Source organism: Anarrhichthys ocellatus, unplaced genomic scaffold (assembly GCF_004355925.1).
Source record: "Anarrhichthys ocellatus isolate YVR2014 unplaced genomic scaffold, GSC_Weel_1.0 scaffold30, whole genome shotgun sequence".
NCBI lineage: Eukaryota > Metazoa > Chordata > Actinopteri > Perciformes > Anarhichadidae > Anarrhichthys > Anarrhichthys ocellatus.
The window spans coordinates 1-19,791 of NW_022280060.1; the positions used below are offsets into that span (position 1 = coordinate 1).

At 40.4% G+C, this 19,791-nt stretch overlaps 1 protein-coding gene across 1 annotated transcript in view; it reads right to left on the minus strand.

Moving 5' to 3' along the window:
• Positions 1–1,863: 1,863 nt before the first annotated feature.
• LOC116392476 (ankyrin repeat domain-containing protein 13C) overlaps positions 1,864–19,791 on the minus strand; it is a 22,632-nt gene continuing 4,704 nt past the window's right edge. The window contains exons 3-13 of the mRNA XM_031863965.1: positions 16,648–16,752; positions 12,229–12,314; positions 11,483–11,528; positions 10,537–10,603; positions 9,135–9,279; positions 8,819–8,950; positions 7,495–7,656; positions 4,469–4,548; positions 4,175–4,273; positions 3,620–3,720; positions 1,864–3,459 (exon numbers count right to left, since the gene is read on the minus strand). Coding sequence (XP_031719825.1) covers positions 3,329–3,459; positions 3,620–3,720; positions 4,175–4,273; positions 4,469–4,548; positions 7,495–7,656; positions 8,819–8,950; positions 9,135–9,279; positions 10,537–10,603; positions 11,483–11,528; positions 12,229–12,314; positions 16,648–16,752 — 1,154 coding nt within the window. The 3' untranslated portion in view covers positions 1,864–3,328. The remainder of the gene's footprint in view (positions 3,460–3,619; positions 3,721–4,174; positions 4,274–4,468; positions 4,549–7,494; positions 7,657–8,818; positions 8,951–9,134; positions 9,280–10,536; positions 10,604–11,482; positions 11,529–12,228; positions 12,315–16,647; positions 16,753–19,791) is intronic.

A 19,791-nucleotide genomic window follows, 5' to 3' on the forward strand; every position in this document is an offset into this window, starting at 1 on the left:
AATACCTTTTTCTTCATGTGATGCTATATAATTATTATTTTTGGCTATGGATATACTACACTCTTATTTTTTGTAAACATACTATGACTTTTTGGACATTTTAAGACAAACTATACTGCACAATTTTGGGAACAGACCATACTGTGACCTTTTTTATAATATTTTTATTATAATTAATTAATTAAATAAACAAATTCAATTCATTACATTTTGTTTTTTGACATTTTTTACAACATACTATACGACAGGGGTCTTCAATGTTTTTCAGGCCAAGGATCCCCAAACTGATAGAAAGATGGAGCAGGGACCCCCGGCTATATATATTGTATAAAATGGTGTTTTATATTAAACTGGGCCTAGTGCCATGTATAAACATACCTTTTTATTGCACATTCAATACTAAGCTATTCAAATAATACACAGGTTCATATATTCATGTTTCTATTTTAAACATGTGCAAGGTACAGTGAGCAGAGAGGCCGTGCCACTGCCATTTATAAACAGACCTCGTCAGCTGATACCAATGCCAATATCAACATTGTCTGTCAATTGCATGATAATCATAACCCCATGCAGTACCTCCGCAGACCCCCTAGGGGTCGCGGACCCCCTGTTGAAGACCTCTGTAATACGATTACATTTCGACATTTTTATGACATACTCTATATATATTTTTTTAAAGTGAATTACTGTAACATACAATTATGACAGAAGATTGTTTACATGTTGGAACATGTACATTTTATGATATAAGTCAGTCATTTGACTTTCTATACTTTTACTTTGTTCTTAACAATATCATTCATATTTTTTATGGCCTACTACATTATTATATTTTAATTGTCTTTTATGGCATGCTATTCTATTATTCTTTTTATACAAATTTTAATGGCATACATACTATACCTTTTTTATAATGTAGTTTATGGCATACATGAATCTCAGTGGTGTTCTATACCATGAGCTTTTTATGCCATACGACAGTTATAATCTTTCACGGCATACTATTTTTTTCGACATTTTCATGTCATAATACATAATGACATTTTTGTTGCATACTATATACAATAACATGTTTTACATTTCTATGACATGCATACTACACTATGACGTTCTTATGAAATACTATACTATGACTTTTTTTGATTATTTATGGTATACTATAAAATTGACCTGTTTGGGACATTTTCATAGAATACTATGACGTCTTATGATCTTTTTAAAAAGGTTTTAATAAGAAACAGTAAATCATAGTGAAAAACACGAGTCCAAAAACTCTTTCAGATATGTGGAATTTTAATTTTTAGTACATTTTATATGAAAATAGTTTTGCAGACTTATACAACGGTCTTTGCTGTACAACAAACATGTAGATGAATGATATATTTCCTACTTAAAACATGGAAAATTCAAGCAGCTGAACACAGGAAGGAGCATGAAATGAAATGTATAGCGATGTCAGTAAGGAGGCACACTTTCAGTTTTGTTAGCTGCACTTGCCCATACGGAGGAATGTAACTAATGTATAAAATGCATTAAATGTACGTTTCGTTATACTGAAACTGAATAACAATGTAAAAAAGTCAATTGTTCTAACAACAGAGCCACCACATCTGTGTACACCATTTTAAACTCCAGGAGCAGGCAAGTTAACCAACAAACATGAGCACAACACTTGTAGGTACCGACATAATTAAGGGCTCATGAACCATAGCAGCAGCTACAAACAAATAACTTTGTTTCCAGAGGAAGCCTGATGCTTTGTGCTTTTCACCCTGTGAAGTTGATTGTTTGATAATCACACCTGTAGGAGGTTCATGAGGTTTATCAGATATAGTCGGAAGGGAAATAATGACAGAAAAATTAAGAGATTCATTTTTTTCTTTAAAACATTACAAGTATGTACAAAAATAGCAACTGCCACCACGTCAAAAAATCAACAAACTCGTGATGATGCTACATTTATAAAAAAAAAAAAAAAAAAAAAAAAAAAAAAAAAAAAAAAAAAAAAAAACAAATATCCACAAATGTTCCTTTTGTAGAGGACATCTTAAAATCACCAACACAAAGAATAATAAAAGAGAACATAAAAGACAATAGGTAATAAAACATGTATTTACATACTGTGCTGTACTGGTTCTTGTTATGGTGTAAAAATGGCATGAATGTTGTCGTCACTCATTCATTCCCTAATATGTACCCACTATACAATCCATAGTTATTTTAGCATGATTGTACAGTTTAAAAAGGTGTAGTAAGAAACAAAAGGCTTTGATATTATTACCTACACACGCTCACACGCCAACAAACTAAGAGAAGACTTTGTGGTACCATAAAAATTGCAGTATTTCTAGCATTGCCTTAATTAAACAATAATATTTCAAATTCAGGATTAAAGGTGTATCACAAAATGAGTGTTTATGAACTCAGCTGAATGTAGAGTGGCTGTCATGGATCTTATTAGTGCCCGAAAGTTCAGTGATGCAACTCCATGCCCAATGTTACACACAAACACACTCATTCACAAACAATTTAAGGAATTCTGCAAAAACAGATTTTTAGGGTTTTAGCCTACAAAAGACACTACTTCATTTTCCAAAATGTATTTTCAATGTTGTGAATTTCAAGTGGCATTACATCTGTGGGTGATATTGTTAAAGAATTGAGTGTAAAAAAAAAAAAAGTAGTGGTTTTATTCTCATACACACCTGTCTAACAGGTGGGCATTAGATTATATACAGTTTATGTCTCAGATCTAATATCCCACATTTTTAAAAGTCTACTTTAGGAGGAAAAAGGACCTAAAAAGTCATTTTTGGTGGAATTCCTCTCCCACAGTGCTTTACTACAGGTCAGTTAAACACATTCCCTTTATAAACATTACTTACATAATTAAATACATAGCATCAACCGACTGTCTGTGTTCTGCTTATACCCCATATACACAAAAACTCACTTTACCTTCTCACTGATGAGCCTTTCAGACCCTCAGCTCCAAGTTTCCTGCCTCAGCTGCTGGATTAAAGTAAAAACCTGCAACACTGCGCTTCAAAACGCCTCGTTACTGTCAGGAGATTTCGACCTCTCTGCCACAGTGGGCCTCCACCAGCTCTGATGATGGCATTTCAGTCCTGTATGTCAAACTCTGGTTGTCTTGTTGCTGTTTGTGTTCAGGGTTGGGATGGAAGATAGAAATCCATAAACTGTCAAGGAACAATTACCACTATTTTCTTTTTCTCCTCCATGTTTCCTTTTTCAATTAGAAAAGTACATTTTGTAGCATCATGTTCCCTCGTTGCACATTTGTTTCCTGTTCCAGCTTAAGAGGTTAAAGGTCAGGGAAGCGGCTAGGGTCTTCTTTATAGTCGTTGGGAATGGTAAAAATGGACTGATCAAACTCATCATAGCGAAACTCCTGAAACGTCACGGTGGCTGTGATCGTAGGAAAAACAGGGATGTCTGCAGGGAGACACGAGCAGAATTATGAATCACGTTTCATTTTGTTATACCCGCCTGTGATAGATTTCTGTCCATATTTTAAATATCAAATGAAAAAAAAGTCCCTTTCAATCTCCTATCTCTCTTACACAGCATGCTTTTTGGAATTACATCTACTTACCCAGTTTGACAGGAAAGCCAGGAGGGAGCTTCATCTGAACAAACTCCCTGAGTTTATTAAAGTGCTTGAAGGGTGCAATCACCTCCAGAACATTCAACAACCTGACAAAACAAACACAATGGTTGTAGAGAAGACACTAACAATAATTAAAGTTATAGCTGAAATAAATACCATATAAGGGAAATTTGACTGGCCATAATTTACAGGTTCTTAGATAGCGGCATCATTTGTTAGATTTATTAGTTTGTCATAGTTTATTTCAATGTTCAATTCAACAGTATTCATTCAACCTCATTTGTTGCTTATATAAATGCAATTATATCAACCATTTGAAGCCCACAGGACAGAACTGTAACACATTGCTGATACATAAACAATCTGTAATAAGAAAAACAAAACAAAAACAGATATATAAAGAAAATATTTCCAATAAAATAGTTTTTGTGGTTTGCACATATCAGAGATTTCTCTTTTGATCACCACAGAAACCAAGATGGGGGAATTATGGCTGCCTGCTTTTTAATAACTGGATACAAAGTTAAAGAGAAGACTCACGATTCGATGCCCAGAGGGAAGTCTTGACTCATGGCTATCGTGGCTTTGAAGTTTTTCTTGCTCTCTTTGCAGACCAGCTCTCTTCCTAGATGGGGAGCTCTGAGCAGAGAGAGAAATGACAACCTGTCAGATTAGAATTTCATGATAAAGAGTTTACAGCTAGTTAATATGCAGAAATCTCCCACATGTATTTTTTTGTCAATACTGAAAATGGATTTTATCTTGATTAATCTTAAATTGAATTACTGTAACATTATTTTTCCTTAATGGTCTGGTGTCCCCTGAAAAACCTACCTTCCATTGTCAGCAGAAATGTATTCTTCCCAGGAAACCGTGTTGGGTGAAGGGGCAGTTAAAGATGGCCTCCTCGCCGGCTGAAGAGCACAAAGAAAACAAACACAACATGTTAAGGGCAGATCTAAAGACTAAACTACTGTAGGGACAAACACAAAAGAACATAAACACAGAGATTAAAATTCACACTGATGTCAGACCAAACATAATGATTACTGATTAAACTAAGAATATTCAAACATTAAGCTTGTCCACAGGTGGTTTTTATTTACAATGGGCTGTTAGTTAGTAAAACATGCAGCTGCCAATTTCTGCTTAGCAGCAACTTTGACAAAAGTCACACGAGGACCTCAGTTAAGAAAGTGAAATCTCTTAAATATTATTGAAACACTTTTTTCTAATCCATCAGTCCATATCGATTTGTTCCCACAGAGCGCCGCCATGCACAGCACAGGCCACTAGAGGGCCCCAGTGCATCACTAAACCTGTGACGCTGTTTTGCCTTTTCAGAGTAACTGAATTACTATAATTTAGAACACCACCGCTAAACATCTGATATCTGAGACGTGATACTATTTCACAGGGTGCAGTCTAATCTAGTTTCCTGCTCTTAAGCCTTTTTCTATTCACACGACAGGATTTGATTTCTACATATACAGCAGCTGTAAACCGTATGAAACAAAAGCAATGAAGACATCATCTCAGGCTGCAGTTGGCTTCATTTACAGCCAAGATCAATATTTGCTGAGGTGGAAACTTTCCAAATAATTGATGAGTTTACTTTTTTGTTACAGTTTACCTTCTTTTTCTGTTTACTCTCTTTTTTCTTAAGTGCACTAAGAAAACATCTAAAGCAAACACCCGACTTGGGGGACAAACAGAACATGTACGATAAAAATAGTTAAACCGTTGCTGAAACAACAAGATAAAAGTACTCATAGTATGATTATGATCAGAATCCAACATGGACAAATGTATAAGCCAAAGGATGCAGTGCACACTGTAGGATACTGAAAGATCATCAGCCAATCATAAATAAAAGCAGGGCCAGTTTTTCTGAGCCTTATTGGAAGATTTGCTTCCAGTGGTTAAAAAAAAAAAAAAAATATGATTGTTGTCCTTTCATTAATCATTCAAAATACTGTGCTCTGTGCTCTCATCAACTAATCGAAGGAAAATTATTTCACCTCTGCCTTCTTGAATAAACTAAGAGTTTGGACGTTCTGCTCTTACTGACCCTGAATAGAACTTAGTTCCTGTTTCTCATAAAATGTACTTTCTGCTAAAATGAACTCATTGTTCTTGCCAATGTTCACACTGAACCACACCAGCTGACCGCTCTTTTGTGAGCAGTAAATAAGGCACTAGGGCAGAATAACGTGGATGATGAGACACCTGACAGTGCCAAGAGTCAGCCGTGTGTAGCGTGAATACAAACGATATATCGATATCTTAGTTCCCACCTACACTGCAATCATCACAGATGTTTTGCTGTTGTCACTGTGGGCTGCGGCCTTGCCAAGTGCTCGCCGTCACCCTGTGCGTATCAGCTCTGGCGTGTTGTTGTGTCGAGGACAGAGAACACACAGATCTGCCGGTATGCCGGTCCCACCCTTCCATTGCACCGAGGGTTTAAGCCCTCATCCATTTGATCAATAGTGTGAAGCCCTGTTTAAAAGCCCCCCCACGCTTCCCTGTGTCCACAGGCGCACATCTGACCCGCTCTCCTTCACTGCTGTAAACAAAGCTACGTCACCGCTGCTGCTTTTCTTTCCCCCTGTCACAGACTTTCCATGTATCATTTTCCACTGAGGTGGAAGGAGAAACTATTCCTACATTGACACCAAGACCCACTAAACTACAGGCTTTTTCACTTTAAACATGAGTGGGCACTGATTTAAATGAGTGTAAACACACCGACAGGCAACAGAGGACACTGTGAAGAGACAAAGCCCAGCACAGAACAAGTGGGAGTCGACAAAAAACAACCAGTTAACAAGGCACCCATTGAGTGTTGAGAGGCTTTGACTTTGCGACTGGCTTTATGGTCAGTGTAAAGACAAGAGCTTGCTAAGCAAACTCTAGAACGTACTATAGTGAGGGGATGGTGGGTGGTAGAGTCATCCCTGTGAATGTGAAGCTTTGTAGCCACTAGGTGGCTGTGCTGGGACTCAAGTCCATGCATTGTGGATGAGGAGGGGGGGGGGGGGGGGGGGGGAGACTGTCTCAGTGAGAGATCGAGGGCAGCTTTTCATTCTGTTTTCATGTCCCAAACAAATAAAACATCAAAGAAACAACATTACGACAGGAATGTTTCCATACACCATGCACAGTTTATTGACAGGTTCTGGCAGGATCTCCGTGATGTTTCTACAGGATTGATTTTTGTACAGACACAGTAGTGAGAACTGTGAGGTTTATTCTGTCTGAGACTCGTTTCCTACCCCAAGGTTCCAGCGGGACAGGACAGTTTCGGGACTGGACTGGACGTTACGCTGCAGGCATAAGTAAACAGGATGTTTATCGACAGAGCCACGCTCCACTTGGTTTACCTTGCAGTGAGTCAAAGTGAGACAAAGATTCTCAATGTCTGTGACTATCTGTCACAGTTTGGCCAATCGAAGGCAACAGAAAAAAAGTGCAAGTTTAAGTCAGGCTGACTCTAGTTTGCCTAATCTTCTGAGGAAGCACAAATAAGAAAACAGCAAAGAGGCTTTTAGTTCCTCTGGTTCTACAGTTCCTGGAAATGTTGAGTCAGTAAAGATTCTGTGCCTTTTTTTAAGAATGTCAAGGTGGATGTTAGTCATTGGATCCGGTGTAACATGTTATCAACATGCAGGTGTCAAGTAACAATCTATGATAAGTGTTTGTGATGTGATGCTTCATGGGGCCTGATAACCCCAATAATCAAATCATGGGTGATGATAGCGGGGGCATTGTGGTCTAAGGCTGTACATTTGAGCCTCTGGTAGAAGTCTCTCTGCTGAAATGAAGTAACCATCAGCCATATTAGAAGCCCCACTCACCTCAAAGTTCTGCTCTATGAGATTCCCTCCTTTGCTCAGGCTCTCCATGATGGCTTTGTTCCTCAAGATGTCCTCCTCGCTCAGATGTTCCCGTCTCTTCCTGGACTCGAGCACCAGGCCGTTCACAGAGTAAAAGTCTGCCAGAAAGTTTCCCACGCGCTCCTGGGAGGTAGAGGAAACTGTTAGATAAGTCCCCCCGCTGACTCACCAATTTCCTTTTTGAACATGTCAAGAGGACAGAAAGCAATAGCCTCATAACTCATCCACCACCTTCGTGGCCCCTGCCCTGCCTGTGTTGTTGTTCAACTCTGAGCCTATCACCTGTGGTTCCTTCCTGGGGTTATCATTGATTTATTTACCGTCTTTGCTGCCTGGTATGGGAGATGTAGTGCAGGAAATATGATCAGGGAAGTGGACAGAGTCTATAGCAAAGAATAGCAGAACTGTGGTTCTGAAACAAGAGTCATATGCTGACAGAGGAATGCTTTTGGGGTGAGATATAAAAAGGCACAGAGAGACAACATTTACAGGTCAGGCTAATAACATATAATGGTGACCAAATTGTTTTACCTATAAAAGATGGAAAGAAAAAGAAAAAGGAGCAAAAGAAAAGAGTCGGATTCTGTCCAGACATGTCAAACTACTGCTAATTTATCTGCTATATTTACTTTGCCTGCATTATTGCTTAAAAGTAAAAGTAAAAAGTGAGAGTACAGGGATCCGTATGTTTTTCTTTCCATTGATTTTTACAAGTCAGCACATCTAGAACATTGTCAGAGCACTTCCCAGACCAGACCTAATATTTTATGCCTTTTATATTGTCAATGTTTTTCAGGTCAAACATGTTGTTATGGGTTCAACAGTCTGGGTTCCTTTTGAGTTCACCAAGAATCATGTATTGCAACTGATGTTACACATAATCTGTAATACACATTCTGATATTTATCTGTGTAGCTTCCATCTCCTGCCTTATCCAGACAATTGATGAAATTGCCAACTTTCTGTCTGGGTCAAAGCTACAAACAATTCCCTAAATGACACATCTAGGTGAAACCCTGTGACCCACAGCTGCTTTGGAAAAGCTGTGGTGGTGGGAGTAACATCACGATAAGAACATGTAGCCAGGGAGGACTTTCATGTTGAACCATTTTCTCTGCCACTGCATTTTTTTTTTTTTTAAGCTACACTAGAAGGTTTCCCTCACAGGTTTAAGACTTTGATTCTTGATTTTAGGAGCCTTATTTAGTTGGAGCTCAAACTCCTATTACATCTTTTAATGGGTTAGTTAAACATTTTGGACGGCCAAACAACAACAGCCACCGACCGTCTTGTCCTCTCTGAACAGCCAGCCGGACTGCGCCCTGGAGAAGGTGATGGACTTGGTGGAGAGAGTTGCGGAGTACACGTCGCTGCTCATCAGTATGTCCACTTCCTCCTCTGTCTCCATCTCGGACTCCTGAAAATACAGGACAGTGTCAGGAAACTAAAGAGGCATCCAACACAAGATATTTCAATAATTAGTGGGCAGATTGTGCAAAGAACACTGTCAGAACACTGTTATGTGGGTTGTTATGAACACTGCAAACTTCAGAGGCTGCAAGAGAGTCTTTCAGTCTTGTATCAGCATGTGTCTCACACACCTCGTGGTGTATCCGCTGGTAGACTTTCTGTTCGTTGTCCAGCACAACAAAAGACTCGGAGGGGATGGCGTTGCCATTGAAGATGAAACTGAGGTCCCCGCGTTGACACTTCATGTCCGTGAAGTCGATCAAGGTAGTGTCCAATCTACACTCAACAACACGCACACACATATATATTCACATACAGAGAGCAGGTTTAGTGTGGGAACTTTAGATACATGAAAGGAGAAGACAGACAAACAAGGAAACGAGAGGATGACGGCAAAAGAGCTGCACTGAGATTCACTTTGGCCACCACCAACACGTCAGCAAACACAGTGTCAAAACTGTACACGAAAAGAAAAAACTGTGATGGATGTCACACCTTTGCTCTGAGAGTTTAGAAACAATGTGTATGGTAATTATCGCCAATTTTTCCACTTTGTCAAAGTGAGTGGTCATGGAATTAGCCAGCAAAGAGAACAGCTGATCTGTTTTTGAAGACCAGACACAACGTGGTAGGTGCTATGGGTAGGTATACGACAGGCCTGACACACCTAAGCACTAGAATGTAAATGAACTTGCTGTGACAGTTTTTTCCTTTCACTCTCTCTCCCCCTTTGTCTCTCTCCCTGCAACTCCAGGATAATAAGAGGGCATTTTGAATACCAAATTAGACAGCCAGGATCAGTTTCAGAGAACAATGACACGCTCCAGCTTGCAGATGCTCAAACACACTTTTATCTGCAGAGTTCATTCTTCAAATAGAAGTAGTTGATATGTTATGATACACAGATACAGAAGCATCTGCATGTGCTGAATAAAGGGCTGCCAGGGTTTGTCTACGATATGACTGAGTAATAAAACTGGAACCCGAGTGTTGCTGTGCTGAACCTCAGGGCTGTTGAACGCTGCCTGGTGTTAGATTTCTGCCCACAAGACCATAAAACACAACATGGTGGATTCCTGCTGTAGATTCATTGATGTGATTTTGTGTCAGCTTCAGACTGACAAATTTTGGCTGGTGCCCTTTGTAAGCGAGCTCGGCAGCACATTACTGTAACTCTCCTTTCTATGAGGCCCCTGACATTAATTGAAAAAACAGAAGTAAAAGATCAGTGGTCATAGGCATCCCTGTCTAGTTTCCACATATACCCAATCTAGTTAACCAAATTAGGTTGAGGGGAGAAAACGGAGGTAGAGAGAAAGGAGAGAGGAGAAATAGGGGAGAGGTTGTTTTTAGCAGATGAAGTAGTAAGACTCAAAAGTAATAGAGTACCTTGATAAAAGGTTGTCTCAAAAATATACTGTTTAATATGATGTGGTTTCCATGTTTCCAAAGCAGCTGTTGAGTTCTCTTTGTTCGTCTTCAAACATCACACTTTTTAAACATACATACAATACATATATTGACGGGACGTGCCTGATGTTGAGGCCCTGCTTGTAGATCTTACATGCATCTGAAGGTAGGATTCTGGAGAGCAAAGGCACTGCAACATGACAAGAAACAGTGAGGACATGGAAAACAACGTCTGAATTTAGAAAGCTCACTCAACAGCAAAGACTATCATCATCATCCTGCTCAAGGCCTCAGTAGCATGAGCATGAAAGACAGACACTTTCCTCGCTGTTCTATCATTGCGTAAAATGCCAGAGGTATTTTAACAGTCCAAAATGATTCCGTGAAGGGCCGCATTCAAAAACAAATCCCTGCGACGGTCTCAGATCTGTGACTGTGTTGGTTTTAAACCAGATGCTTCTCTAAGCACATAAATCTTAATCTCTCTAACCTACAAATAATTTACTTTCTACACAAATTCCATTACAAATACACTGTTACGCAACCAGTGTACATTGAGTTACCCTTGTGCGTCCATTACATAACCGTGTCCACCTTGTCAATAATTCACACAGACACAGTGAGTACACAGAATTCAGTCCTGGCTCACAATCTGAGGCCAGCCTTGTCCTGACTAAGCAAAACGCTGCTACACCTCCTCCAGCAGATGCATTTAGTCACTCTGTATATTCCATCTGCTTTCTGTAACAGATTATCAGGTCAATGTGTAAATTCAGTGCAGCTGGAGGCCCAATTCTGCTTCTGCTATAAGCACATAGTCCTGATATAACAACAAAAGGATGGATGTTAACATTACAGGATGTTCTGTCAATTCATGTCCAGTAGGGGAAGTCATTTTCAGCTAATGTCCCTTATGGCAGAGATTAACACTCACTAACCAGACAGTTAGTCACATTTTCCTGTCATGACACATTCTTCCGAACGGTAAATTTCCAGAGTGGATAGCGTCTGTGAAACAATGATGTTTTCTGCGACTATTGTAAGAAGCAGAGGGTGCGGCTTGACTCACCCCAGCTTTGGAAGTCCCAGTGAAGCTCCAAGTAAAAGTCTCCGAGCTGGAAATGAAGACAAATACATCTCAATCACAAGTGAAACTACACCAGTGGAAAAGATGGAAACACGGGGCCATTCGTATGCTATATATTGTTAGAAGCAAAAGATGCATTTCATTTGCATGCAACAAAAACGATGAAAAATTAGAAACTTGACCAATCGTACAAACAATTAACAAGACATGTTTGCAGAGTAGAAATAAAAATGGTGTATCAAAGACTTTCAGTTTACATGGACTTAAATATGAGGCTTTATGTCCATCCACAACAAATCACAAAACCACGTCTAAAGCTAAAATCGCCAAACGATTATGTACTCCATAACTACATGTTAGGCAGCAACAACAAAACAGAAAGGCAGAAAAGCATACATATCTTTCTGTACATGACAAAATGTTGACAGAGTGTGTGTGTGTGTGTGTGTGTGTGTGTGTGTGTGTGAGAGAACATATGACATCATACCAGACAGCCACAAAAACATTGGTGTTAAACACAATGTTTAACACCACGTCTTAGAGTCTGACTAGTCGATAATGTGCATTTGTGTGTGGCTCCTGGCTTTGCTTTGTTGAGATGACGAGCAAGACGAGATGAAAAAGGACAACAAGAGGGGGAGCAGAATGAAAAGTAAAAAAGACCCGATGAGCAGAAACAAAGAAACAGCGTCCAGACATCAGGAGCAGAAAACTGAGTACGGACTTACTTCTTTCAGGGCTTTCAGCAGCTTGGGTCTCTTGTCCTCCACAGTCTCCCTGGACTGTTGCTTCAGCTTCCTCAACAGCGCTGTGACTGGAAGACAAAAAGAAAAAGAGAAGAACAGAAGCACGAGTGAGACAAAAAGCATCAATAAAGAGGCATATTTTCACAGCGTAGAAAAAGAGCAATGGCTTAAGAGATTTTTCAGCACAGAAAATTGTAAAAGAAGTGTACTGGAGGAATGTTATTTGTTCCCATAACGGCTGACTGTGAATTCTTTCGAATAACCTTTTGCTTTCATGGAATTCGATCCCACCACTTAACTTGCTCCAAGAACATTTATTCACTGTATTCAAAAACTAGTTTTTCTACCATATTTCTCTTGTTTTGGCATCATTCTTTACATGGCATGCAAGACAGCTTCTCCTTAATCATGATTAGTTGACTGAGGAAAGAAAAGAGAAAGTAAATATAATGTTCATAACACCATTTTAAGGTGACAAAAATGAATGCTGCCTTAATGTAGCACTGTTCAGGAAAGTAAAGGCTTACGTTTATGCCTGCGTGAATCTACTGTGAGTCACCAGCATCATCTCAGGAATTGTCTTGCTATGCATACCCAGTCAGCAATGTGACATGCTAAAGGCAAATATCAGCAGTTTACAGTAACGACGGCTTTTAGCTTAGAGATCCGCTGACTTTCCGGGGCCAGATGGGACACTCCCAGCAGCATCGGGCCAATCCCTCGACACTGCCTGCAGGGATCAAAACGTTTCCAGGAAGGGCGATAAAGGGCAAAGGCAACAAGCCTGGCAGGTATGGAGCTCCCTATAAATCAGCTGCACATTTAACCACCATGACAACCCGGGGTAGAGACATACTCACACTAACAAGCATTCACAGATCTTCAGCCCTCTGGCTGCAGAGACTTTAGAGGATTAAGAGAAACACAGACACATCCAACCAGCAAACATAAACGTTATTTACTGTTCACAACGGGAATGTGAGCACATAATTGTGGTGCTTTAATGAAGCACGACATTGACGACATGACTGTGCCACTTGTAAACTAATGGAAAGAGTAATAAAACACCCAGACTGCCCTACATTTTAATAAGACGAAAAGCAATAGAGGACATATGGCATTAACATCAGCCTAAGTAACTCCTGTGCTCCATGTGCTGAGTCAATACACTAACATGTCCTACATATTGTCTTATTGATAATCCCAACATGGCAGTGTGGAGGGCTCGATGGTCAAACGAGAGCGCGGGACAGGCATGCAATACACACACATACACACTAATACACTTGATGACACACGTGCCAATTGACACAGACACGAGTAAAGGACGAGGTGTCTTTGAGGTCCGGCTGCCTAATGAGTGTGGACAAGCTCTGGATGGGGCTCCTCCTGATCCTCGTTGCCTCTCAGCGGGACAAGCAAAAAAAGTAGAATCTCACCATCTGCTCACAGACCACCCGGCCAACAGAGGCCGACAAACCAATGTCGACCTCTTTAACACTAAACCAAACTGACTCTCCACGCTGGAGTTAATTCACTGAGACACTAATTAGGGCTCTTTACTGGCGTTAATTAGACGAGTGATCTCAATAATTTCACCTCCACACATTAATGAAGAGAGACAGTCAGGACTATCTGCTGTAAGTCGCTTTGGATAAAAGCGTCTGCTAAATGCCTGTAATGTAATGTAGGCAGCAAACAGTCCAATCTGAATTAAGTTAAAAATAACTACCGGTACACGTACTGAAGCATTTTCAATCAATTTTTACAAGAAATCTAAAAAGACTCAAAAAGGGCCATATTAACTGGAGATAACACACAGGAGGGCGACCTCTTAATGTTTGATTAAATTCATAAGCTGCTTTATTAGGGAAGGAAAAATAATTTACTTCGGCTTCAGCCTGGGCGATATTTAATTGACAAACTGACTTTATGGAGAACCAGACCTCTATAACTACATTAAATGATGTAACCAGTTTTCAGGACATATGCCTTACTGTAAATCAGACAAACAAAGCTCTTAGGTCTCCACTTCCCTCACAGACTCCTGACATGCACTGACTCAGCTCTTACTGATAACTGCTAGGTGGAGCTCTGCTGGTGAGTAAGCCAGTGAGGGACTCAACATTTGTTGCGCTTTACAACAGTCAGTTTCCTACAGCACCTTTCTCCTTTAATGCAATCGTGGCAACCAGGTGGAATTCTGTATGTGGAAGGCCCAGTATGATTGTTTAACAGTGTTCAGGCTCAGCCCTTTGGCCCTGCCCTGTGGTTTGGACCGACATTAAAGAACACAAACAGTTAAAGAGGGTTAAACAACAACAACAGTTCTCAGTGGCAGATTATTTTGCTTCAGATAATCAGCAGACCGACCTTGTGTACCTGTCTGCTAGCAGGTGCCTATCTACTTATCTCCGACATCGCTCTGGCCTACAAACTCCTCTCCCTGGGCCCCTTCCAGGAAAAGCAGGTACAGTCCTGGTGAAATTCCTCTTTCCTTGAACGCCATTCCATAGAGGTCTTCAAATCCCTCCTACTTTGGTCCCTCGCATGGTGCACATTTGTCTAGTACCAAAGTTGCTCTGACAATGAAAAAAATAACTTCTACCATTTTTAAAAGACAGCGTTTGTTGGGCATTCAGACTGAAGTCTGCCCTAAAACGATTCAGGGGGCTGCGTTTGGGGCTTGTCGCATCAGGTATAAGTGAGATAGTGAAATGTGATCCAGGAAGTCCAGTTTGAGCAAGGTAAGAGGGGCTTTTTTCATGACCTCGTAGTTTCAATCCCTTATTTAGTTCACATTTGCTGACGAAGAACGTATGATGTGTTTGGAAGACTTAAAAAAGCTGATAAGTGTACTTTGAGTTGAGATTATTTTGTCACACATACTGATCCCACAGTAAACAATGTACTTTCATGCCTCTTACTTGAAAGAAAAACCTTATATATTCTTGATGCAACACTTTGTTGCACTAGTTTTTAGTTATGAAGTGCTGTGCATTACTTTTATATTACAACCACTTTCCCTCAACCTGTCTCATCTTCTACATAACTTCAGTCAAGAGATTTTCTGTTTTTCCCAGAATGTCTTTTGACAATATTCAGACACCAGAAGCAAACATGCTGTATTCAGCGTGCAAGAGCAATGGTGACTGTAGCAACCGCAAGTTAAACACAATAAGTCATGTAGCGGCATGGTACATGCTAGACGAGGTGAGGACGCGTCAATGGTAAAGTAAAATAGTGCTACAGAGTTCATTACAGGCTTCAGTCAATAGAGACACTTGTAAACCTGTTAAGGTACGGTAAGTGGCATTAGAGAGTTAGAGGATGCAGTCAAAGGAGACACTTTAGTCTGCTCAATGGTGGTGCCAAGTGGCAGCGCTAATAAGCCCCAACTATTTCATTCTGGTGGATTTCTACTTGAAAGTCTTTTTGAGAAACTTCAACTGCATTCTGCCTTCGAGGTTTATCATAGTCGTATTGCTTATGCAAAATGTTTTGACACTAGGCGAGTAGCGTTCTGGTTTCCGTTGCCCTTTGCCAACTCAGTCTGGCGGTAGTTTTGGAGCAGTGGTATTGTTCAGTTCAGTTGTTCAGTTTGAGACATTCTTATTCTGATCCTCACCACTGCTAGAGAGCTCCACCACACAGAAGAAAACCTCAGGCCTTCCTGTTACCATGAGAAGAGTATCAAGAGCTTTAAATAGATAGTGGACTAAATGCACCTATCACATAAAAGTAGGGTTTGAGATATAGAAAAACAATATAGTCTTAAAGGTGTATTACAGAAAAGGGGATAACTGCTAGACTGATGAGGTGTGCTTTCAAAGCAGCACATTTTAGGAAATGCGCTTGCAGAAGTTAAATATTCAATATGTTAAAAATGTAATTCTGACCAAACTTGATTGGTTTCACATTCATGTTTTTTTAGAGGCTGACATGGATACATCAAATTAAAATGAGTCTTTTAAAACATTCAAAGCGTTTTTAAATCAAAGTTTGAGCAACTATGAACTGTGGGCGAAAACATGGGAGAGACGGGAGCTTGTGCATAATCGTCCTATGAGGGGAGAGAGAAACATCTAATGAATTGCCTTTCATCGAAGCACAAAAGCCAGAGGGCCTTGAGGAATGTTCCCTCTCTCTCTCTGAGGGACAAAGTAAGCAGACCAGCATCATGGCCTCTCTTGGAGCCGGTGCCGTGGACTGTTGATCGGATCTATTCTCACCCCCGTCACTGTTTGGTTTTCACACTGGAAATGCCAAACTGAAACCTTATTGAAGCCACATCGATGTTCGTAAATATGCCTACTGACCAACATCAACTCAGTGTGTAGCAGCGGCGGTGGGGTTTCAGTGTATTGCCGAGCAGTGCCTCTCAGTCAGTCGGATACTCACTCATTTGTCGATCTCCGTAGCTGATGGCCTCAGCAAGGGGACTCCATCCCTGTGCGTTCTTCACCTTCACTGGTGCATTGTGGGCCAGTAGCAGGTGGGCACACTCTATAAGAGAGGGAAGGGAAGACAGTCAGATAGGTAAACAATTACTTGAATCATAACAACTCTTTTTAAATGAGAAGTTCTAGTAATGGTGTCACGATTAAGACAAACTAAAACATATACAGTATGCAAATAAAAGACCAGCTGCAAAAAACAACTCCAGGGAGGAAAGAGAGAAATCTCTAAATGAATATGTGCCTCAGAAGCATAAGTCGGTAGGTGCTCCCATAACAAAAGTCTGTTTTTTTAGTTTTTTTTTATTAAATCCCTGGAATATAACAGCAGTCAGCGTATGTGTGTGTATTGAAAATATAATCTGCAAATCTGTAAAAGGTGGTTCTGCAACAAGCAGGTAAGCAACATTGAAAGTTGCTTTTTTTCTCCGACCACCTATTAAAACCCTGTTTGCAGCTTTCCGATTAACAGGAAGCACTGGAGACACGTTTAATTTAGGTAATAAAGAGAGAGGCGAAAAAAGTATGAACAAACTCCTCCGAAGTGATCGTTGCATCAAGCATCAAACGGTGTCTCAGAGACAACTCACGGGTAAGAGGAAATTGTTTTTTTGTTATTTTTAAACTAGAGACAAAAATACACACACGGCACAGAAAAGGTGGTGTGGTATTAAGCAATAAGGACCTTTATTAAAGGCCAAACACCAATGGGTGAACAAGCTTTAATGACTTTCTGGTGTCCTGCTGATGCTACGCATCCACAGCGCATGAATACAAAATGTCAAGACGGAGAAAAAAAAAGGAAAATTATGTCCGTTTGTCTTCAAATGTGCACAGGACATGAATATTTAAAAACAGAAGAATCGACTATATCCTCAAACTACTTCAAGTTGAGACTGAGCCATCGTCCCACGAGCTGCCTTTTCTCGTCACCTTCAATGTTGCTATGGTGACATACACATTTAATTCATAATCAAGGCCCAAGAAACTCATTTTTAACTCCATGCCAACACTGTGCCCAGCTCTAATTTTGTGTCCAGCTCATATTCACAAGACGAACCAACCAAAAAGGAAGACGAAGACGCTTCTACTGGCTTGTAGTGTATCTGATCCCTTTGCAGTATATTTTAGATACAAATGTTGTCTGACTGCTAGAAAATGTGTGATACATGCTGAAGATGTTTCCTGTAGAATCACATCAATGATAAAAAAATAAATAATCCTGGTTTTATAGAAGAGCAAAATTGTGTGTAGGATTGAGATGTCAGCTGACCGATTAACCAAAGAGCCATATGGGACCAACAGTTACGAAAGACTCAGCATCCGACTTTTGAATCCATACTGCTAAAACATGTGGAAAGATTCTCAGGAATTAAATGTCAAACATCCCCTGATATTGCGGAGAGTAACCCTCAGAGCTGTGCTTGAAATTCCAACAGTGGGAAATCAGCCAAAGGGCCTCATCCCTCTTTCAATGGCAAGATCAGCAGTAAGTGCGGCGGAAAATCCCTTCAGTCTCTGGGCAGCCTGTCACCAAAACTACAGCGAGCCAAAAATGAAGCCTGTTGTTCCGGCTCAGCTGTCAGTTTTATCGTGACATCATTCATTATATTGTTGGCGTCTGTTCGACTCTGTCTCAGTGCTGGCCAGGAGCCATCACAGTCACCGGCATGTGGACACAGGCAAACCACTCGAATGCAAAGCAGAGGCAAACTGCTAACTGTCCGCTGCTGAGTGGATATGTAGGGCTCTCAGTTGATGGGGCGGGATTATTATAGCCGTTTGACCAGCGATCGTTTACGCTGACAAAAACCACATAGAAGCTCTCAATACAAGCCTTCTTTCACTGCGAACCTTTGAGCCAACCCCATTAGTCTTGTATACAAATTCAAACTGGTTACTTCCCTCATGTTCAGACTTGTTTCTCTGCTTAACATTAGTATGGAAGCTATTAAAAAAAACCTGCCTCAAGTGGTGTACTCACAGAGCCAACCTGGTGCCTAGAACTAGAAATAATAAATTCTGCCTTTTTAAAAAGAGAACGTAACGCACACAGGAGCAACATTGTCACATAGTCTTAAATAGCACATCACCCCCTCTGATCTACATACTCAATGTTTTATTAATGACAAAGAGGCCAGGGTCTCATGCATTCTTTATGAAAGAGAGGAATACATTTTGAAACTCTTCCTAATTAAAGATATTACAACAAAGAGGAATGTGGCTATCCCAGGAGTGTAGTTGCAGAAAAATAAAAACGTGTGTTGTGACAGCAACCTAAAGCACTTATCGGTCGTCCATATTCTTTACAGAAGCGATTATCAGCAACACAATTGCTCTATCTACAACTTGCTTCAATGTGGAAGCATGGTAAAGAAATCAAAATGAACAAAGTCACACCAATGGGAAGTCATTGAGTTCACACCAGGGGAGCAGCTGAGGTTCAAAGGCTTGGCTCATGACTAGTCTGAATTAGTTTTTTTTATGAAATTGGCCTTTGACCTATATATCACCACTGCTAAAACCAATGATCGTGTAATAATCATGATTACGTTAAGCGTACATTATATAACCATGAAGACAACAGCCAGGCCATGTGTCTGTAATGTACTCATCAATCAAACAGATGCAGGTGATATATTTGAATCAAATCGAAAGGATATGCCTGGATAGCGGATACATTGACAATTAGCCTTCAACTCTAAAACAGTGATCTGCTGTCTGCTTCGATCCGTTACGCAGTCGTGAAAGTATTGAAAGGAAGTCTCCCTGTGGGTTTCTGGGTTAATTGCATGTGCAGCAGCTGTGTGGAGGTCCTGCTCAAGACACATACGGTACAACTCTAACAGAGGAATGAGGGCGGCAGAGCAGGTTGGAGAAATAAAGTGCTAATCTATTGCTTCACTACATGCAGTGGCTACAGATGGGGCACTTGACAAAAGGCTCTGTGGGCTGTTTAAACCCCCACCATCACCACCCATTCTGATCCAGGCTGAGTACATCTATAAAACGGTGTTGTCACTCACTTCCTCACCATCGATCACACACACACACACACACACACACACACACACACACACACACACAC